Source organism: Balaenoptera musculus, chromosome 6 (assembly GCF_009873245.2).
Source record: "Balaenoptera musculus isolate JJ_BM4_2016_0621 chromosome 6, mBalMus1.pri.v3, whole genome shotgun sequence".
Classification (NCBI taxonomy): Eukaryota; Metazoa; Chordata; class Mammalia; order Artiodactyla; family Balaenopteridae; genus Balaenoptera; species Balaenoptera musculus.
The window spans coordinates 15,584,293-15,608,001 of NC_045790.1; the positions used below are offsets into that span (position 1 = coordinate 15,584,293).

Here is a 23,709-nt window from a genome sequence, read left to right on the forward strand (position 1 = left end):
AGTAAATCCACAGAACATTCCAACCTGAAAAGCACTATTCTATTTCCATTCAGAGCCCTGTGCCATTTTGGAGGAGCGAAAAGATCCATTTGTTTCTTTGTAACAGGTAACTATGTACAGGGTACAAAATTTAAAAGATACAAAAGACCATACAGTGAATGTAAGTCTCCCTCACACCCACTCCTTCATCGCTCCTTTCGCCCCTGTCCCCGCTAGACAATTAATTACTGCTACTGTCCCTGGATGAGAAATCTCTTTACAAACTGAAAAACTAAGGCAATCCCCGGTTAAGCAACACGTGTAGTCCGTGGAGGAGAATTTTACCAAGTCAGCGTTTAAGGCACAAAACGCACCCAGGGGTCCTCATGCCCTGTGGACTTGCCACAGGCTAAGTCCTCTGGAGCCCCTAAGCCTAGGCGCGAGGGTCGCTGGCCAGGGCAACTCCGCGAAAGCAAGCGGCAGAGGAAGGGTTAATGCATCTGGCCCCGCCCTCCAGACCCGCCTCTTCCGGGCATAGGGGGGCGGGGCCTACGTCACTTCCTGGAGACTGGCTGAATCCGGAAGCGATCCCCCAGGACCGAGTTGCAGCTGAGGACCCCGGCGGCAGGGCCAGGTTCGGGACCATGAGCTGGTGAGTGGGGCCCAGGCGGCGGGGTCAGCTGGAGCCCCCGGCCTGCAATGCGCTTTGCCCTGCGTCCGTCCGACTTGAGTCCCTTGACCCGCGCTGCCAGCGGACCCTCCGCCCCGGAGCAGGGCCCGATTAGCCCCAGCCCGTGGGGTCGTTCAAGGGGCCTTCCTCTGGTGCTTTCCTGGAGGCTCCAGCTCTCGGCAGGCCTCACCGGGAGGTGGGGCGGGGGATCCCTTTAGAGTGGTATCCCGCGTCTGTTTCCTGACTCTGTTCCAAGGAGCCGGTCCCGTCCGTCTTCTCTCAGCTGCGTGAAGTGAGGGACGCCCCTGTTACCTCCTTTACTGAATATCCGTTGAGAAATATCCACTTCTCTCTCCCCCGTGGGCATCTCTCCACCACTAACAGGTGGCCCTCACTCTGGCCGTCTGAGCTCAGTTCATGGATCAAAACCCCTAGCTTTCAGATGAGTAGCCTTTGCCCCACTTAGTCTTCAGAGACAAAACTTGCTTCTCTTTCGGAAGGGGCCAGAATTACACACCCGCCCTCCCAGTATGGGATTGGACTAATTTTTTTTCGGGGCCTTACCCACTCATTGCTTTCGCTGTTAAATTAACGTAAGTAAGTTTAAATGTTATGGGAACTATCAAGCCATGAGAAAAGAAGCCAGGAAGCCTCAGAGTAGTAGTCACAACTCCAGAGCTGGCACGTGCGTTGCTATGGAACTGTATGATACTTGGCTCATAGTAGACACTTGATAATGTTCAATGGTTGATTTCTTTTGTAAGACTCAATTTGCCCAAAGGACCTTACCTTCAGGCTTAAGGGCCTATATATCCACAACCCAAACCTCAGGGCATCCAACTAAAGTGTGCTTGTATGAATGCATTGACCCCCGGAGATGTACAAGATGAATCAGTCCTTTTGGAATCCAAGTTACGTTAGCATAGGGTACACGTTTGCCACTCTCTCCTCAGAGTCTAGCCTGTTTCTTTACGAAAAGTGCACTAGTTATGCGTTAGCTAGTTATGAACGCGTGAAGATGGTAGAATATTCTTTAGGAAGGCTCTTGCAAGCTCACATTTGGCCATCAATGGAGACTAAGCTCTGGCCACAAACAACTGATGTCATTCAGTGTCAGGGACAGCTCTGTAATGTAAAATGTAAGCCATTTCTGTCCCCTCCTCCCCCCTGCTTCTTAGACGAAGATTGACTGACAGATGTCAGACAATCAGCACCAGCACGTGGAGGGCAGCCCCGAGCAATCCCCTAACAAGCCCCAGCAGGAGCTGCTCCTTTTCCCTCCACCTTTGCTCCAGGAGGCCGATAGGGGGCTGGAGCCTTAAAAAGCTAACTTTCGCATCTTGTTATAACCTAGTTAGTGATGGGCATAGTGGCAATCCTTCAATTCCCCTTCCTAGAGGAATTACTTCCTTAAAGGATCAATCTGGGTCCCTTTACTTTGTGATGTAGCTGTCTTCTTGCCTGCTGCATCTTGAATCTTTGGAGTTCTCTTACCTAATGTCTCAAAAAGCAGACAGTACAGGTGCTTTACATTGCCTAGACTGGCATTTACAATTCTTAAGAATGAATCGATCTTTTCTTCACAAATCAGGAGAAGAGTAGAGCAGAGACCACTAAAGGTAGAGGATTCTCTGGGTGATCTGAGATGCATTGTTTCCACCTGTCTTACAGAAATCTTTTTTCTGAAAAACTAATAGCCTATTTCAGGCTGGAGAGAATTGAAATTGACAAGTAACTGCCCAGCCAAAGCTGAGATTTTATCCAGTAGAATTAATTTAACAATACACACACATCTTGGCACCTCCTTGGACTGAGGGTCACAACCAAAAGGGTGGCTTTGTCCCTCAAAGCTGAGGTTCCTTTCTCTTCCTCCTTAGAGGGCTTCTACGTCATCTCTTGCGTGGCCCCTGACCCTCTCTCCCTGAGAGGGGAACAGCACCAGCGCCTGGGCACACAATTGCACTCAGTTCCTGGCTCAATGGCTGGCAAGGGGACCAGGGCTGGGTCCTTCTGATTCACTCCTGGAGTGGTTTTCCTGCTCCCAGAATGAATCCATCCATTCATCCGTGATTGGAATTCTCAGTGGGGGAAGAGACCAGAGTGACGTAGAGCCGTCATGGGAGGCTGATGCCCAAGGTCAAGTTCACCAAGCACATGGGATATGCCAGCCATCGTCGAATAAGGCCTAAGGGTACGCGGCCCATGGTCCCCAGAGGGTAGCCATTGTTCTGGGCTAGGCTGGGCTTTCAAAATGTCACAGTGAGAAATGTCCAATATTGGTGCCCTTTGCACACTGTGGACTTTGCATGAAGAGTGAGAGGTCTTTGTTCTCTGCTTCCTCAGTGCATGCAGCCCGCCCACCGCCTGTTTGTTTAGTGGGCACTTGCTGCCTTCCTGTACCATCTACTCATCCATCCGTCCACCGGTCTGCTTTTCAGCAAGGTGGCCCAGTGGTGGGCTCTGCTCGGAGGAAGGCATTTGATGTTTACATCTCAGATCACTGATCCACGTCTTGACCCCAAGCCAAGTGCTGCTTTCTTACCCCTCCTCCTCCGTGTCACCCCCTCTCTCGCTGTGTGTGTGTGTGTGTGTGTGTGTGTGTGTGTGTGTGTGTGTGTGTCTTTATTATGGTGTGGAGGGAGAATTAAATGGAATTAAGGATAGTGACCTTAATCTTGCTTAGCTGTCTCCAGGACCCGTAGCCTTCCTTGGAACCACACACCTTCATGGTGATCTTAGGCTTCAGTGACGAGGAAAAAGGAGCACTGCTGGAGGAAATCGTCCTATACCTAGAGGTTCAGGAGTTTGACTCAGAAGGAAGGAAATTAAAGTCAGTGCAGATAAATTTGGTAGGAGTTGGAGTGCTGAGTTCAGGCTCTGGTTCCCTCATTCACAGTGTGGCCTGGTTAGGCATCTGATCTTCCTCTGTCTTGTTTTCTCCAATTATGACATGGAATGGATAAGCTCAGCTGATACTTTGTCACCCAGACCTGTTGTGAAAAGAATGGAAACCCTGCGGATGCTATTTTTTTTTTCTGACTCTTCTGGGCTCTTCTGCCCCTTAAGTATTGGTATTCCTCAGGAAACATCTCTTTTTTTTTTTTTTTTTTTTTTTCCTGTTCTCACCATGTATACCCTCCCCATCATCTTCAGGATAAAGGCCTAACTCTGGGCCATGGCTTATAAGGCCCTTCTGGATCTGGCTGTCCCCCTTCACTCCTGTGTCCAAGCTTTTCCTGGTCTCTCGTGCCCCTGCTCCTCTCTACGTGCCGTTCCCCTGCCCAAAATGCCCTTTACTCCCCTCACCTCCCCACCCGCCATCCCCCAGGCCAACATCCACTCATCCTTCAAGAGTCAGGGCGGGCTTCAGCTCCTCTGAGGGTCTTCCCTGAACGGCCCCCCACACCCTGCCAAGCTGAGTGGGGTGCCCCTCCTCTGACCACCGTTAGCATCTGTACTTGAATTCTTGGCTTACTTTTCAGTCAGCCCACTAGTCCATGAGCTGTTGAAAACAGAGGCTGTCTCTTGGTCACCACTGTATCCCTAGCGCTGTTCCCGGCAATCAGTAAATGTTTACTGAATGTATGAATGAGGACTTTATTCCCATTTACTGACTTGCCTTCACTCAGGAAAAAATTTAAGATAAGAATGTGCAAAAGCTACTGGCCACTTCCTGAAGTGAAGAGCCTCTAAGCGTGCTATTGTTAACATGAAGAAGTGGCTTCCGAGCCTCTCTGAGGCTGTCTCAGTTCTCTGCCCTCCCCTCCCCACCCATCCCCCACCCAGACTCCTTTATTCTCGAACTCCATGGTGCTTCTCTTGTAGTACTCCCACGCTATCCACGCATCACAAACGTGCGCCTCTCTCCCACGTAAAGTCCGTGAGAGCAGGATCTACAGCGTCTCCATCTGTGTGTACACATACTGTCTTGCACATAGTGGGTACCTAATTGGTAATCGTCAAATGAAGTGGATGGAATATAAAGAAAGGACGGTAAACTGCTGGGTCAGAGGGGACCATCCGTGCAATTGCAAACATTTTCTCGGTGGAGGCTCTTTTCCCTCTAGCATCACCAGTGCTATCTTACATTCATATAGTGCTTTTAACTTTGCACATTACTTTCCCATCCATTCTCTGATATCATCCCCACATCTACCCTTTGAAGTTTGCAGTTCAGGTCTGATTATCTCCCTTTGACAACTTATCCGAATTCACTCACCTGGCAGAACTGGAACTGATGCCTGCATCTCCTGAGTACTCCCTGTGCTTAAACAGGAACATTAGGAAAGTCGAAGACCATTCCCAAGCTGATTGGATCCCAAAGGAAGGTGTCTGACTTTGCTAGGCCGTATTGACATCACCAGGTTGGTAGTGAATTACAGGAAGTGACCAGTTTTCACAGGTAAAGTGATAGAGGAAGTCCTGTGTCCTGCAGACCTCCAGGTATTCTGGACCATCTCAGCTTCTTCCTATTCTGGGGCCTCCCTGCATGGGGCAGCCTTATCACTTGCTTCTGTGACTTTGGACAGGCCAGGCTCTCCCCAAGCTTCTTCCTCCTGTGTAAAGATCATAGTAATGCCTAGAAGACAGGGACCCCATGAGGAGCCCATGAGATTCTATATTCAACATTGTTTTGGGAACAAATGTAAAACTCTTCTTTCAGCCGTTTGTAACAAGGGGGGAAGGGACCTTTTCCTGATTTTGGAGTAGTTGGAAAGAGTCAAGTACCTTGAGTCCCACAGCTTCGTAGTCAAAGGTGTTTTCTTGCATATTATACTTTTAAGTAAATGTGTTGAGGTAGCTTTCAAATTGGCAGTTAAACTATTAAAGTTGTTCTCCCAAAACCATTATTCTGGTGGCTAATCTATTAAGTAGAGCCCAGTATAGTTTGTTGCACACAGATAGTGCTCAATGAATCTTTGTTGATTTAATGCATATCGAACAGTTTTTAATGTACAAGGGCCTGTGCTAAACACTGGGAGACATTCAAAATGCTTTAAGAATCCATCCTTGTCTTCGGCCGGTGTATGGAAAGTACCAGAGTTTCACAAGAATGACAGCAGATCGCTAAACATCCCTGTGGCAGCATCAAGAAAGACTTCAAGCAGAGGATGTGATTTTTAACTGAAACTTGACTTAGCGAGCGTGACCTGTTGCAGTGGGGAACGGGAGGGGGGGGTGCAGGTTAGAAGAATGGTGTGAAAAAGGTGTGTGGAGACAGAATGCGTGAGGAGTGTTGGGGGCAGGCAGTCAGGAGGCCAGCTTGGGTTTAGTAAATAGTGATTTGGGTAGAAGCTTCATTGATGAAAGCTGGCACTCCGGTTGGGGCCATATTGTAAGCGCTTTCAGTGCCATGCTGAGGAATTGAAATTGAGCCTAGCCTTCTGAAAATTGAAGGTTTTTGAGCAGGGAAGTGGCAGGGCAAAAGCAATGATTTTTGTCAGGTTAATTTGGCAGTGGTCTGCAGGATAACTCAGAAAAGAGAAAGAATAGAGTTGGGGGCGGGGTACCTTGGACAGTGGCTTCCAAAGTTTTTTGACCACAGCTTGCAGTCAGAAATGCCTTTGATATCAACAGACACACAAACACACACACACACACGAAATAAGTTTCACATTGTATGGGTACAATGCACTCAGATATTTTCTACTATGTTCTATTTTGTTTTTTAAAGAATGACCCACTTCAGTTGATTTCATGACTGATTTTGATAGATGTTTACAACGGAATGATGTGTAGCAGTGTAAATGATCGGTGAGGGATGGGTGTACCTAGGAGTTTATTACAAATATTCAGACTAGAAGCTCATACCTGTGACTCCAGCCAGGTAAAGATAGTGTTGTTTATTTGGTTGTTTGTCATTGGTTATAAATAAGGAATACAGAAGGGGCGGCTGTAAAGAAAGCTGGCTGGTTCTGCATAAGAACTTATTGCATAGATTTGAAAGCCGCCAACCACTTTACATAGAAAAGAAAACCCAAGTGGACAAAAGCCTAAATCAAGGTGTTCCATTTATTAGTAATCAGGGAGAGCAGGTTAAACCAACATTGAGAAATGAAATGTCATTTCACAGCCATCAGACTGGCAAAAATGGTAAATTTAGCCTGGCAATGCCAAGTATCTGAAGATGAGGAGCAGTGAGAACTGGCATCCGCTGAGTGGGGTGGCGGGGTGGGGAATTGATACAGCTGCTGGGAGATTTTGCAGTACCTCACACAGTCAAAGATGGGCCTACCCCTCACCCAGAGAAACTTCTGCACCTGTGCAGCAGGAGACCTGAGCAGAAATGTCCGCTGCTTCATTGTTTATACATGTCCAGCCTCTGAAGAATGGGAAAATAAAACATGGTATCATTACATAGCGAAATATGCAGTGTCAAAATGAATGAAGTCGAGCCATGTGTATCAGCAGGGGCAAATCTCAGAAACATAAGGCCCAACGTAAAAGGCTAGTTTGGAAATGATACATTCAATACTGTACTATTTGTATAAAGTTTAGATCTGTAAAACAACACTATGTTGTGCTTATGGATTCAAACTTATGAAGCAAAAGTATAGGATTAGTAAACACTGAATTTGGGGTAGTGGTTACCTCAAGGATAACAGGAGGAAGGCAAGGAAGGAAATGGGATCAGGCTGGAACACTCAGGGAGCTTCAGCAGTATCTGTGCTGGTGTACTGCTTGAAGAATAAGACCTGAAGCAAGTATGGCTCAGTGTTAGAATTTGACAATGCTAGGTGGTGGGTACATGAGTATTTATTATATGTGCTCTGCTCTATAATTTTCTGAGTGTTTCCAATATTTCTGTAACTATCGTCATGCCTAGCCTGACCAGTATCATGGCTAAGGCTGACCTCATAGCAGGAGAATTATTGCCTCCTGTGGCCAAAAGCTGGGGATGACCGAGGCAGGCGGGCCTAGAAGTGGGTTTCCATCCCAGCCCTCTTTCCGCTTCTGGGGGCCAAACCTTCAACAGAGAAGAGGAAACGGTGGAGTGAAAGCTCTTTTTAAGATTCCTGGTTGGGGGCTTCCCTGGTGGCGCAGTGGTTGAGAATCTGCCTGCCAATGCAGGGGACACGGGTTCGAGCCCTGGTCTGGGAGGATCCCACATGCCGCAGAGCAACTAGGCCCGTGAGCCACAAGTACTGAGCCTGCGCGTCTGGAGCCTGTGCTCCGCAACAAGAGAGGCCGCGATAGTGAGAGGCCCGCGCACCGCGATGAAGAGTGGCCCCCGCTCGCCGCAACTAGAGAAAGCCCTCGCACAGAAACGAAGACCCAACACAGCCATAAATAAATAAATAAATAGATAAACCCAAAGTTTAAAAAAAAAAAAAAAAAGGTCACCTGAGACCAGATTAAAGGAGTACAGGCCCCGCACACCCCCTAATCTTACCAGCAATCCCGCTCTTGAACCCTTGCCATAAAACTCCTCACCAGACTCCCCTGGGTTGGGACACATACTTTCCGAGTGCAGGAGCCCACTGTGTCCCCCTTTGCCTGGCAAAGCAATAAAGCTATTCTTAAAAAAAAAAAAAAAAAAGATTCCTGGTTGTTAAGGGACAGAAGTGAGAATGAGATTAGAGCTACTGCCTCAGCTGGTCTGGTGCTTCTCAGAGTCTGTCTGCCCTCAGCCACTGTGAACCCATCAGAGTGGAAGTCAGGCCATAGGAGGATTCTCTCTGGCTTGTTCAGTAGGCAGGACAAGACCTTTCACCTCCAAATGTCTTCTGATTCCCTTTTATAAAATGGGAAAACCGAGTTCCTACCTCTTCTTAACAGGTTAGAATGAGAATAGGTAGTAACTTGTCTGTCAAATATTAGGAGTTTCTTAAAGAGCTGCCAAAAAAAAAAAAAAAAAATCCAAACCACCTCCCTGAATTGCCTTCCTTCCTCTCTTTTCTTGACCTTTGGATGCTCCATCAGCCTCCAAACTTGTGTCACAAATCCCTTTGCTACTCACGAGGAAGTCACCACTCAATTTTAAGCAAATATATTAACTTGGACCTGGTAGTGGTGATTATGGTAGGGACTACTGCGTGCTCCCCAAACAGAAAACAACCATTTCAGGTTTCCTGACCATACTTACCTCTGTGTAATTTTGTGCAAGTCTCCCATCTGGGCCTCAGTTTGATCATCAACATCAAAATACCACCACCATCGTCTTTACGACAGATACTCCCAGGCTGCTTACTGTAGGCTGGGAACGATTTTAAAGATTAAGCTCATTTAGCTTTCACAGCGACCCTATAAAATAGGTATATTATGATCCTATTTTATAGAGAGGGAAACTGAGACACAGGAAAATTAGGTAAGTTGTCCAAGTCTCAGAGCTGGCAGTTGGCAGAGCCAGATCTTGAACCCAGGCAGCCTGGCCCCACAGTCCACCCCCTCATCCAGTGCGCCGTCTCTTGGGTGAAATACGGGAGGGCAGCACTTTGAATGAGCTGACATATCGGAAGCACCTAGCACAGAAACTGGCAATAGTAGATGCTCGATAAATGGTCGCTTTAATTGGATGATCTCACTCAACATTCTGTGATTCATTCTGTCTTTCCTTTTCAAGAGGTCAGCCCGGGGAGCGTGGGGAAGGAGAGATCACAGCTGAGCTGGGCCATTGTTCTGGTCAAGTAACAAATCGGCCAAGTCACAGAGTCGTGCCTTTTATTTTTAAACACACACATACCTCCTCGGACTGGTGGCAAGCGAGAGTGGTGTTCTCTGTGCTCTGGTTCGGGATCCAGCTAATTTAGGGGAAGGACTGAGGTGGGGCTGGAGAGGCTATGGTCCTAGGCACTGGAAATGGATCCTTCACAGCTCAGGCCATTTCCCCTTCTGATGGGGTCTCTCACGTCCTTGCTTGGGCTGAACTTTCCTTGGCCCCGGGCATTGTGGCCAGCTGGCCCTTCAGAGAGGATGGCATCCAGCAAGCAGCTGCTCCGCCGGAGCCAGCTGACTCTCCATAAACCCTGCCCTGGCCCGGGCCCACTGTTTTCTCTCTCCGATTGTCAAGGTGGTGGTAGCCTTGGTGGGGCCTCAGACCAGAGAAGGCAGCGACCGGAGGATAGAGTGACAGAAGGATGGGGGAGGAGGGGCTTGTCCTTCCAGCCTGCAGAAGCTGCTGCCTTTCGCCCACCTTCCTGCTCTTGCCGAGACAGTGACTCAGGCCCAGACCACTCCCCGGGGAGCCAGGATTTCAGCCACTATCTGCTGCCTCCTACTCTTTGCTCAGCCCTCCCTTCATTCTCACCTCCCTCCCCTCCCCCCACGCCCCACCCCCAAAACTGTGATCTTTGCCCAGCTGGAGATACCGGGACGATACAGGGTGGGGTAGACTGAATCATTCCAGGGTTCTCTCCACCCCCGGGCCAGGCCTCGGCCCATTCAGGCTCAGTAGAAACAAATTCTGCAGGCCCAGTGAAGGCCAGGGAGGAGGGGGTAGGTCTTAGCTTCTGTAAACTGTTGTTGGTAATGGAGTGGAGGACTCTCCAAAGAAGGCGGGGCTCGGGGGATCTGCTGGGGTGACGGGGGATCCCCACCCAGATGCCGTCTGGGCCTGCCTCTCGTCTCTGCCTTTGCAGTGGAGGGGGTGGGGAAACAAAAGATTGAGAAACCTAGCAAATCGAAAACGCACAAGAGCTGGTTTTGTAAATAGACATTACCCAAGAGCAGTTTTTGGGGAAAGGTTTTCCTGAGACAGACAGGATTAGCCAACTGGCATCATGCTGCTAATAGAGATATTTACTGTTTGAAAAAGTATATTTGTAGCTTTGGAGAACATCCTGTTGACTTTTCTTTATTGTGAAAGAAAATAGAACCCTTTTTCTTCCCCCCCTTTCCCTCTGTACACATAGAACTTTTTTTTTTCTTTTTTGAGGTGGGGCACGTTGGGGGTTGGAGAAGGGTAGGGCTGAGAGAAATGTTTTCTCCATCTTGTTGCCGAGACCAAAATATCCCTCCTCCTGCCCTCTGGTGCTCATATTTATGGAATGGCAAGCAGAACAAAGTGAAGAATCCTACTCCAGGGGCCGGGAGCTCACAGCCTTCGTGATGGTTTCCAGAACGTAGAGATTCTCTGGGGAGCAAGCCCAGTCTCCTCTCTGGATCTCTACTTACCCACCCGATTCCAGGGGGAGAGCCCTGCGGAAAGCTGTGAGGAGGAGGAGGAGGAGGAACAAGTCTGGAAGCCTGGTGAGCGCCCCCTGCCCCAGAGCCCCAGCCGTGCCAGGGCAGCACTGCTCTGAGATGCTCTGATGCTGTCAGTCTTGCCGCACACTTGCCAAAGCAGCTACTTCTCCTGAGGACGTCCCTGTGCTCCTGCGGCGGCCTAGACCGCAGGATGAAATCAAGAGGTCAAGGAGAAGAAGAGGCAGAAGAGTCAGTTGACGTGCAGTTGCTTTGCTGTTTCGTCTCACCATCTTTCACCACTTCAGTGGCGGAGAATCCGATCCCTCCATCAGGGCACCTGCCCCAGTTTTCTGGCTCTTTCTCTGGCAGAGTGGAGTACATTTGCTATTTGGCAGCCTGAGAATAAACCCAGGAGACTCTTCTCCTTTCATATTTCCTCTCAGGCTCTTGAAGATGTTTTCCCTTGACCCATACTCTGATAACTTCACCAGGCTTTACTGCCAGTGCCAAAGGCCAGCTCCATTCTCTTGGTCTCCGCTGAATTTACTTTCCCTTGACCCAGGCTGGTACTTGTAGCTGGTGATGCCTTTTTAGGTTTTATTTTACTCAGGTAAGGATTGGGAGACCAAGGACAATGATATTACCTTTCTTTGTCCTTTATGTAGCCTGATGTAAGAGTAGCTTTCTTCAGGAACCCTAACTCAGAGTATGGTATTTGATAGGGCCCCTGGGCCAATAGACTCATTTTACTCATTCATTTAATCATTCATTCCCTGCTTACTATGTGTATGAAGCCAGACTATAAGCTCTATGAGATCATAGAATGAGTCTGCCTTATTCATCCTGATATCCCTAGAACCTCGCGTAGTGCTAGGCATGAAGGAGGCCCCTAATACATATTTACTGACTGTTCATTCAGTAAAAGGTTGAAAATAGCACTGTGCCTAGTACAGCACTTGGCAGGAGTTGCAGAGAAGCATAACATTGAGTCCCTACCCTTGAGGTGCTTTTGTGTCATAATCAGAAAGCAAGATGTATGCACATCAAAGTTAATTAACCTGTACCTTTTACCAAGCAGAGCTCACTTCAGTAATGAAAGAATGGCTCAGTCTTAGGACATGTATTCACACGGTTCGTCACAGCACTAGGTCGTAGGAGAACCAACTGGTCCACCAAATGTATGCTGAAAAGGCATTGATATAATTCAAAAATGCAGTCTTTGTATCTTTCAGTAAACTAGAAACAGAAAAATATTTCCTTACTATTAGCCTCCTAAATAAACCAGGAGCCCTCTTCGTATTTTATAGTGAAAGATCAAACTTGAAGTATTCTTACTGAAGTTAGAAACATTTTTCTGCAATTTTTAGCCAATGCCGTAATACAAGACAAAAATAGGTATTAAATATTGGGGAAGAAGAGGGAAATTTTACAGTTATTTTCAAATGATATCACTGTCTACTTGGAAAACCCAATTAGTTCTTTTTTTTTTTCCCAGCCAGATTTCTTGGGCTATGTAGGTTAGGTGTATAGCTGTGGTGATTGGTTGTAGGGTAAATATTTAACACCCAGTAGCTTTCCTGTGTACTAGGAAGATGAAATGAAAAAGAGAATCCATTTATAGTATAACCAAAAATATAAAATTCCATGGAATGTACCTAAGACCATGTGTAGGGCAAAAAAATTCACAGATAAGTGTTACTTCTGGATGTTAATATTTAACTAAATAAATATAGAGGACCTATGTGAAAAAAACTCTTAAGACTAAAGGACATAATAAAAAGACTTGAATGACTGGAAAGAAATATTTTGGCCCTGAATGAGCAAACCTAATATTTATAAAGATGTAGGTTCTTCAAAAGTTAATCTATAAATATAATGTATTTTCAGTCATTAATATCTTGATTTGGAAGGGGAAACACAGCAGATGATTTTGAATTTCATCTTAAATATGAAAACAAAATTAAAATAGCCAAGAAATTACCTGAAAAAGAAATGTAATGAGAAGGGATTTGCTTACTAGGTATCAAGAGCTGTTATAAACCTAAATAATTAAATTCGTGTTATTGGCAAAAGAATAGACAGATCTATGATATAGAACAGAAGTATTTAATGCTGATAAAATGATTTTTCAAAGATAGATTATTTTTTTAACTCATTCATTTATTTATTTTTGCTGCGTTGGGTCTTTGTTGCCGCATGCGTGCTTTCTCTAGTTGCAGTGCGCAGGCTTCTCACTGCGGTGGCTTCTCTTGTTGCGGAACACAGGCTCTAGGCGGGTGGGCTTCAGTAGTTGTGGCTCGCGGGCTCTAGAGCGCAGGCTCAGTAGGTGTGGCGCACAGGCTTAGTTGCTCTGTGGCATGTGGGATCTTCCCGGACCAGGGCTCAAACCCATGTCCCCTGCATTGGCAGACGGATTCTTAACCACTGCGCCACCAGGGAAGTCCCAAAGATGGATTATTTTTTAAATCAGTTAAAACAACTGGTTAGCCATACACTCAAACTCTACATGGAGTAAAGATTTAAATATAAAAAACAAACCACTAAAATTCATATGGAAATTCAAGGGACACAGAATAGCCAAAACAATCTTGACAAAGAAGAACAAAGTTGGAGGACTCACACTTCCCAATCTCAAAACTTACTACAAAGCAACAGTAACTAAGACAATGTGGTACTAGCAATAAAGATAGATATGTAGATCAATGGAATAGAATTGAGAATCCAAAAATAAACCTTTATACTGATGGTCGGTTGTTTTTTTTTTTTAATTTTTTTTTTATATTTATTTTTGGCTGTGTTGGGTCTTCGTTTCTGTGCGAGGGCTTTCTCTAGTTGCGGCAAGCGGGGGCCACTCTTCATCACGGTGCGTGGGCCTCTCACTGTCGCAGCCTCTCTTGTTGCAGAGCACAGGCTCCAGATGCGCAGGCTCAGTAGTTGTGGCTCACGGGCCTAGTTGCTCTGCGGCATGTGGGATCTTCCCAGACCAGGGCTCGAACCCGTGTCCCTTGCATTGGCAGGCAGATTCTCAACCACTGCGCCACCAGGGAAGCCCCGGTCGGTTGATTTTTAACAAGGATGCCAGTTCAATGGAGAAGGAATAGTCTTTTCAACAAACAGTACTGGGATAACTGGATAGTCACATGCAAAAGAGTGAAGTAGGACCCTTACCTACACCATATAAAAAAATTAGAATGGATCAAAGACCTAAATATAAGAACTGAAACTATAAAACTCTAAGAAGAAAACATAAGGGTGAATCTTCATGACCTTGGATTTGTCAAAGAATTCTTAGACATGATACCAAAACCACAAACAACAAAAGAAAACATAGATTAGACTTCTTCAAAATCTAAAACTTTTATTCTTCAAAGGACACCATTAAGAAAATGAAAAAACAACTCACAAATGAGAGAAAATATTTGCAAATTATATATCTGATTAGGGACTTGTACTCAGAGTATATAAAGAACTCTTACACCTCAACAGTAAAAAAAAAAAAAAAAAAGTCAACCAATTTTTAAAAAGGGCTAACGATTTGAATAGATGTCTCTCCAGAGAAGATATACAAATGACTAATAAACACATGAAAAGATGCTCAACATCATTAATCATTAGAGAAATGCAAATCAAAACCACAATGATGCCCTCATACCCTCTAGAATGGCTAAAATAAAAGACACAGTGACAAGTACTGGTGAGGAGGTGGAGAAATTGGAACCTTCATACAATGCTGGTGGGAATATAGAATGGTGCAACTACTTTGGAAAGCATTCTGGCAGTTTCTCAAAAACTTTAACCTAGATTTACCATATGGCCCACTAGTTTCAGCCCTAGGTATATATACCCAAGAGAAATGAAAACATATGTCCACCCAAAAACAAATGTTCATAGCAGCATTATTCATAATACAAAAAAATGGAAACAACCCAAATATCCATCTCCTGATGAATGGATAAACTAAATGTGGTATATCCATACAATGGAATATTATTCAGTGATTAAAAAGAACTGGAGCACTGATACATGCCACAACAGGGATGATCCTTGAAAACATTTTGCTAGGTGAAAGAAGCCGACACAAAAGGCCACACGTTATATAATTCCATTTATATGAAATGTCCAGAATAGGCAAATCCATGGAGACCGAAAGTGTCTTTCTACTACACTACAAAATGGTGAATGACTGCTAATAGATATGGGGTTTCCTTTTGGGTGATGAAAATGTTCTAAAATTAGCTAGTGGTGGGAATTCCCTGGCAGTCCAGTGGTTAGGACTCTGCTCTTTCACTGCCAAGGGAGCAGGTTTGATCCCTGGTCGAGGAACTAAGATCCAGCAAGCCATGCAGCGTGGCCAAAAAAAATAAAATTAGTTGTAGTGATGGTTGCACAACTCTGTGAATACAGCAAAAACACCAAATTGTACACTTTAAAAGGATGAATGTTATGGTATGTGAATTACATCTCGTAAAGTTGTTATTTAAAATTAATAAATAAAGCAGTTTCTGAGTAAAGGTGACAAATTGTGGGATTTGTGAGGGAGATAAAACTAGGTGTATATAATAATATAATACATATACATCTATAATGTATAACACATTATACATTATAATGTATAATAATGTACATCTAGTTTTATCTCCCCCACAAATCCCACAAGAAGCACAGTGAGGTGATTTTTTTTAAGTCATAAACCTACCAATTCAGGGAGAATAGAAGAGACATTGACAGCATTTGGGGATTGGAATGCAGTTACATGGGGTAACTGACTTGGCAGTTCCCAGAAAGCCAGATCGTGAACTGGCATTTAGGAAAACCAAGAACTTACATCACAGAATCCTCAAAGGTTCAGGAACTGGTGACACTAGGTACCTCTAGAAGTGGGCGGAAGCCGAACACTCAGATCAGGAGGATTGGTTGAAAGCTGCTTATGAATAAGTTGAGAGTGCTACTATCTCCTCCCCAACGCCATTTCACGGAACACTGTCCCCACCTCACCCTAGCAGAAGAATGAAGAGGCCCCACCCCTGGAGAGTGTGAAGCAGGGAGTTTCTCTACTAGGACACACAGAAGTGGATTTACTGTGTGAAACTAATAAAGCTTAAGCCTCAGGGCCCCTCGCTTACATGGATCTTGTCCAGGGCCCTAGAAGGAACCCTAGCCATGTGTTCAAATGATCCTGTGTTTCTGTAAACTTTGAAAATGTATTTATACTGCACTCAGCTAAGAATATCTCTGCCTTCCTTTCCTCCTTTTTTTTTTAATTAATTATTTATTGGAGTATAGTTGATTTACAATGTTGTGTTAGTTTCTGCTGTACAGCAAAGTGAATCAGCTACACATATACATGTATCCACTCTTTTTTAGATTCTATTCCCATATAGCGCATTACAGAATATTGAGTAGAGTTCCCTGCACTATACAATAGGTTCTTATTAGCTAACTATTTTATATATAGTAATGTGTATATGTCAATCGCAATCTCCCAATTTATCCCTACCCCACCCCCTCTTTTTCCCCTTGGTAACCATAAGGGTGTTTTCTACATCTGTGACTCAATTTCTGAATTTCTGTTTTGTAAATAGGTTCATTTGTACCATTTTTTTAGATTCCACATATAAGCGATATCATATGATATTTGTCTTTCGCTGTCTGACTACACTCAGTATGACAATCTCTAGGTCCTTCTTTTTCTTCTTTATACTACCCTTCATGTCAGGCAGCTTTGGAGTAGCCTAGACCCTTTTTGGGATGGGACAGGATTGGAGGGGGTTGTTGAATTGGGAGTATGCTGTTTTGACTTCAGTTTGTAAAGACATTTTTGGAAAACATAAAACAAGTGAGATATTAGAGTCCTGAGTTGGAAACAAACAAAGGATACCTTTTTTGATCATCTTCAAATGTATTTTATAGCTAAGAGAAAAATTGGATAAAAGTAGAACACAAAACAAAAGTGACAAAGGTGAGAATGAAATCAATAGATATTATTCTGAAATCATGTAAAGTGTAACAAAACATTGTCACATTGTACCAAAAGCTAGTAATTCATTAAGAAAATAAGATCAGTTTTAGATAGGAGTGATGATTATCTGATGATCTAGTTAATGAAGAGGAGGAGCAAATCATATGAACATATTGCTAAAACATTTAAATTTCCAGTGGATTTAACATGAAAGACATAACAAATATAACATAAAACTCATACCCTCCTACTAGGACATCAGTAACAGACCAGTTGCTCTCATTAATTCAGAGAGCATTTAAGATTAGTCATTGTACAAGAAAATTTGAAATGTGGCCTGAAATCTTACAGTTTATTTATGAGAGAAACATGAGATTTTCCTAAATTTTACAACAATCCTAAAATTTATATTATATTTATATGTTACCAGTAAGCTGGAAAAAAAAAGCTTTTCTAAACTGTCAGTAATAGGAAACAAATTTCAATCAACGCTACTAGAGAAAAGGCTGAATTATCTGTCTTTTCTCTCTAAGGAAATGATTTATCAACTCTGTGTCACATGAAGAGGCAATCATAGACTATGCAGCCAAAAAAATGTGGAGAAATAAATATAAAGGTGTGTCAGGCAGATGATTAATAAAAATATTAGGTTATTTTTGATTTTCTGATGTTCATGTTATTTGTCAGCTTTTATAACTTGTAATTTATAATGCTCTTTTCTCTGTTTAAATAAACATGCACTTTCAGGCCTATTTTTATATTTGCAGTTTTGTAATCTCTTTTTTTTAAAGGGCATGCAAAATTGTGTAAGCTTCAGGCCCACAAAACCCAGATCCGCTTCAAGCACAGGTGAGGGCAGGACTTCATAGGATGAAGTGGATGAATGCATGTGGAGTGCTGACACACCCTCTTACACACACACACACACACACACACACACACGGCCTCTTCTACTCAGCTCCCAGAACAGTGAGCTGGGCCTTTATTCCTAGTGCAAGACAGCGGAAGAATCTTCTCTAGGGAATTTTACCTCCCTTGGAGAAAAGAGTACAAACTGGCATCAAGGATCCCCCACAAAACTTCTCAGCCAGATCATCCTACACAATAGACAGACATTATTCTTGTACTCACAGCTTCTAGTCAGCCTTTTGGTCCCCAGTCATATATTGGAGAAGACAACCAAGAATTACCACTCATCCAAGGGACATGTTTAATATGAAAAATGGAGACTAAAACAAACAAAGAAAGCAACTTGAAGGGAAACTGAGACTGTAAAGGAAGAAGAAACTTTTTTCAAAGCTCTCATTAAGATTTTCAGATAAGGCGTCCAAGAAATAAAAACAGGGTACCATTTAAAAAAACAAAAAGGGACATCCTGAAAATTAAGAAGAACTATTGGAAATTAAAAACATGGCAGCAGAAATGAAAAACTCTTTAGAAATATTAAAAGATAAGGAAACATTGAAAAATAGAGAAATTAGAGGACCAGCCAAAGAGGGTCAGCATCAGAATTATAAGAATTTCAGAAATAAGAAACAGAGAAAATGGGTGTGGGGGGAATGGTCAATAGCAACAAAGTTTCCTTTAATCCCAGAACTAAAGATTATAAATTGCCAACTGGAAAGAGTCCTGTGTATCCCCCAGCACAATGGATAAAAACAGACCACAAGGTACATCGTTGTGAAATTTTGCACCACGGGAGACACACATCTGACCCTCGAAGCTGGCATGAAGAAAATAAAAAGCAGGTCACATACAAAGGTTGGGAATCAGATTGGCTTCAGACCTCACCACCACAGCGGTACTGGGAAATGAGAAGCCAGTGAAGCAGTGCCTTTGAGATTCTGGAAGAAATCACGTCCAGCCTATAGTTCTATACCCAGTCAAAACTAACTCGTGTGAGGATAGGATAAAAAGAGTTTGGGTTGCGCAGTCTCAAAAATGATCTCCCTCACACTTTTTCTCCACCCAGATGAGGAGTAAACCAAGAAAGGAGAAGACACGGAATCCAGGTGGAAAAGATCCTAGGAGAGAGGCAGAAGGAATCCCTGTGAGGATGGTGACAGGGGAGCCCAGAGTGGAGGCAGCCCGTCCAGACCCGAGCAGGTCCAAGGCTCCAGTAGAGACTGCTTCAGGAAGGGAAAATGATAGGACACCTGATACGCATGAATGTATTAAGAGTAGATTTAGACAACTGAGAGAGGATTAGGGATAAACATCTAGAAGATTAAGCATATGAAAGAAAAGGAAAAATTATTTTTAGGGAAACTTGTGCAGTGTTCTTAGTTCTGTATTGCTGTGGAACGGATTACCCCACAAATTAGTGCCTCCCAACAATAATACCAGTTTCTGATTGTCAGGAATTTGGGAGTGGCTCAGCTGGGGGTTTTGGCTTGGGAATTCCGCAGTCTCCTGAAGGTTTGGCTGAAGCTGAACGGTCTGCTGGCTGCCACGTGCAGGAAGGAAAACAAACCATGTTCTGTTCCTAGTAGTGTACTTCACATTGCTCTAACCAGATCACAGTATACCTCTACTGAGAAGGCAGAGTTGCAAATGTGCCTTTGGGTAATAGGGGTGAAGACCCAAAAGAGGTGTGTGTTTTTGTTTAGTTAAATCTTCCTCTTCCAAGATAAAGAGTCAATAGCTAGGGCCTAAAACCTAATCATCACAGGGTGGTAATACACGCATTTTTATTTAGAGATGCAAAAGTACGTATCAAAAACAAAACAAAACCATCCACATTAGAAGTGCTCATCACAGGGAATTGAGTTTAGGGGAGCCTAGAACCTCATGTTTTACTTAGCAGACATTGTTGCCTTGTTAAACTATGCACATGTATAACTTTGATAAGAGCAAAACTTAGATTAGTAGAAGGAAATCATAAAAGTAAAAAGTAGGTCTAGGTGAAATTTTTCTGTGTTGGAGTGGAAGAGACAGGTCTTTCTCAGTATGACACCAAAAGAAGAAATCATAAAGGAAAAAGATTTGGGCAGTTTCACTTCATACTAATTAAAAGCCTCTGTACATTAAACACACGCATGTACAAAATGGAAAGGTAAACGTTAAGACAGGAAAAAAATCCTGGGGCTGGTGGTAAATGATTTCAACCCTTTAAAAAATGTAAACTGTTTCAGTCTGTCTCAGGGGCAATTTGGCAAGCGAATCAAAGCCTTGAACCTGCATGTATCCTTTGACCCAGCAATTCCAATACTAAGAATTTATCCTGGACTTCCCTGGTGGCACAGTGGTTAAGAATCCGTCTGCCAATGCAGGGGACATGGGTTCGAACCCTGGTCCAGGAAGATCCCACATGCCATGGAGCAACTAAGCCCATGTGCCACAACTACTGAGCCTGTGCTCTAGAGCTTGCAAGCCACAACTACTGAAGCCCGCGCACCTAGAGTACATGCTCCACAACAAGAGAAGCCACCGCAATGAGAAGCCCGCCCACTGCAGAGAAGAGTAGCCCCCACCTGCCGCGACTAGAGAAAGCCCGCGTGCAGCAACGAAGACCCAATGCAGCAATTAATTAATTAATTAATTATTTTTTAAAAAAGAATTTATCCTATGTGACTAATCCTTGATGTACCCAAAGATTTAGCCCTTGGTTTTTGTTTATAATAGAAGAAAAACTTGAGGCAGTTGAAATGATACATAAGCCATGTGGGTTACAAAAAGAAAACTAGTGATACAGTTGATTAATGAAATACTAGGTAGCTCTTAAGAGGCTGATGAAAACTTGTATATTGGCATATAAAAACACTCCTGATATATGTTTCCTTTATTTTTTAAAAGTTGTGTAAATATGCATATGCTGTACACACTGAAATTCGGGGTATTACTTTTTCTCTGGGATTTTATGTATTTGTATCTGTGTGTGTGTGTTTGTCCTTTGTGGTTTTCCAAGTTTTTGACACTGATCAGGTGTTATTTTTATAGTCAAGGAAAAAAACTTAAGGGATTTTTTTTCTTCAGTTTATTTGAGAGATATGGAAAGTACAAAAAAGAAAACAGTAATCATATTCTCACCACCCGGAATTAACTACTAACATTTGGCATATCTGCTTCAGGTTTTTTTCTTTCTGCAAATGTTTAAAGTATAATTAACACCAAAATATTAACCTTGGTTATCTTTTCAATATGAGACTGAGGGCTGTTTGGGGTTTTTTTCTTTTCCTTCTCTGTCTTTCTCTCTCCCTCTCTTCTCTCCCTTTTAAGCTTTCTGTACTTCTCCAGTTTTCTCTGTTGAGCATGTTTTACTTTTTAAAGAGATGAACTGTAATCAACTGTAAAAGGTAGAATATTTTAAAATGCCTAATAAAGGCGTAGACATTTTGAAGAAGGTAAGCAAGGTTTGGGACTCAGAGCAGCTTTGATGAAGCCAGGAGAAGGGAAAGGTTCCCTCTGGGTGGGGTGGCCATATGTCCCAGTTGCCCTGGACAGTCCAAGTTTTATGCCTTTTGTCCTGATGAAATTATTAATGACATGTTGGCACTAAAAAATGGACCTCCCACTTTGGGACAGGAAGTTGTTTCTAAGGCGTCTAGATTTCGGGGATAAATGAACAGCCACTTGGCTGAATCAGAGTAGTTGTACTGGGTGAATGGGAAGGGAAACTAAAAGGCGGGGTGAGACCATATTATAGAGGCACAGTGACTGCTGGTTTAGGAAGTTCCTCGACCAGTTCTAGGGCTGGCTCAGGAAATGTACAGGGTAAGCCTGGAGCATCTCATAGTCCAGAAAACAAGGAAGTACTAAACAAAACACACGCACACACACACTGATGTGGGTATGTCAGAAAGACAGGAGCCAGCTGAAGGAGCTCCCAGTGGCCAAAGCTGGAACAGTTTGAGCAACAAAATATAGTAGGATTGGATTATAATCCATATAAAATAAATATCGATGCATTTATACTGCTATAAGTGACTGAATAAATAAATAGAGAACAGAAATCTCCCATACAGAATCCCAAATAACTTATGCCAATACTCTGCCCGCAAAAAGGTGGAGTATTACTCCTCATTTCTTAAGTGTGGGCTGTACCCAGTGGCTTCCTTCCAAAGGCGGGGGGGAGGGGAAGGGACCATATAGTGGAGAATCCTGGGAAAGGCTGCTTCAGCCCAGTGACCGAGACTCACATCAGCAGTAGGAAGTCGGGTTGATAGCTCAAACCCTCAGTATGATGTGGCAAGAATGGCACTTCACTCCTTTCCTCCAGAACCTGTAACGCCAGTCTAGTCGTGAGAAAAATAGCAGGCAAGTCCCAGTTGAGGGACATTTCTATAGAGTACCTGACCAGCACTCCTTAGAACTGTCAAGGTCATCAAAACCAGGGAAAGTCTGAGAAAATATCAAGAGGAGTCTGAGGAAACTTAATGACTAAATGGAATGCGGCAACCTGGCTGGGATCCTGGAACTTAAAGGGGACGTTAGGTGAAAACTAAGGGAATCTGAATAAAGTGTAGACTTTAATATTTCAGGATTGGTTTGCTAATTGTGACAAATATGCCATACGAATATAAGATGTTAATAATAAGGGAAACTGGGTGTGGGATATATGGAGTTAGGTACTGTCTTTACAATTGTTCTGTAAATCTAAAACTTTTCAAATCAAAAGTTACTTTTTTTTCTTTTTTTTTTTTAAGGCATTCTTCAGGCAGGGAGATGGCTTTTGAAGAGGTGAGGTGAAAACTAATCAGAATCATATGATAAAGTTATAGGTGATTGTCAGTAGCTGCAGTGAGATTACAGAGGCCTGGTTCCTTCTACACAGTTCACACAGCCTCTCATTTGTGCAGAAGCACCCAGTTCAGCACCAGCCTCCTTCTCCTGATAACACGGTCCTCTTTCATTTCCAGTCTTTTAACAATGAACCCTTTCTAAATTCCATAGTATTTTAAGATTAGGTATTTTGACCAGATGATTTTTTTTCCTAGTTCCTTCAAATACATATGACATATCTGTGTGAAAGAGTATTAAACTCTGAGTAGTAGAGAGAAAACTGGACAAGAAATCGCAACCCTGATTGTTTGTTCTGGGTCCTGTTGTTGAATGACCCTGGGCTAGTCACTGAACCCCTCCAGATCTGCTTCCTCATCTCCAAAATGAGAGGGTTGAACTGGAAACATTTCTATGGTAACTTGCAGCTCTAAAAATACTGTGCTTCTAAATTAAGATTTAGAGAGAGGCTGTGGCACCACAAATAATGGAATCTAAGTTCCTAATTCCTTTGTAGCTAGTCTGGAGTACTAGACGCCACGTTGGAATCACTTTGAAGACGGCTCTGAGGATTCTTCAGAATGCTCGTCCTGCTCGCCACGTTCTCGGAATGGAGATTCAGTTTAGAATTCAAGTTTTAGATAAGCTGAGAGGGCTACCTAGTCCAGCTCCTTTGTTTTATAGTTTGTTTAAGAAACTAGTCAGAGGCGGAGACCAGGGTTTCTGATTCCTGGTCCAGAGCTTTTTATACGGCAACATGCTTCACACAGAGCCCGATCAGTCTTTTCGCAATGCCACCAGGACCTCGTTTGCACTGTCACCAAAATGGTCCTTGCGGGCAGTTGCTCACTGTCCAAAACCATTGTGTCAGTCAACTCGAGTCCCTGATTTGGGCAAAAATAACTGGGGGGAGGGGGAGAGGACTAAGGCTCTCCTCTCCCCTTAACCTTTCTTCTTCAGGTCTGAGAGAGGGAAATGGCAATTTCATTTTTTCTTTCCTTTTCAATTCCATAGCTTACCTTCCCCTGGTAATTACATAGCCAGAGATTATTTGTTTACAGAAGCCACGTGAATCAGCCGGCCCCCAAAGGGTTAACACTCCCAAATTACGGGGCTGGGTTAACAATAAACAGGATGTCCTCCAGAAATTAAATTTAAACTGCTGTGACTCAGGCTGGCCCAGCCTCTCAACCAGATCGTTGTCTGGGGTTATTATCGGTGGTTAATTACACCATTGGGCTTAGCAGCAGTGTTGGTC

The 23,709-nt window shown here is 43.8% G+C and overlaps 1 protein-coding gene across 3 annotated transcripts in view; it reads left to right on the plus strand.

The window, feature by feature from the left end:
- The first annotated feature begins 528 nt into the window (after window positions 1–528).
- BIN3 (bridging integrator 3) overlaps window positions 529–23,709 on the plus strand; it is a 46,331-nt gene continuing 23,150 nt past the window's right edge. For 2 of the 3 annotated variants that reach the window (XR_005020194.1, XM_036854364.1), the window contains exon 1: window positions 529–631. Coding sequence is in view for 1 of the 3 variants with exons in the window: in XM_036854364.1 (XP_036710259.1) it covers window positions 624–631 (8 nt within the window). In the remaining 2 variants the exon portion in view is untranslated. The remainder of the gene's footprint in view (window positions 632–23,709) is intronic. The other variant, XM_036854365.1, reaches the window with a different exon arrangement.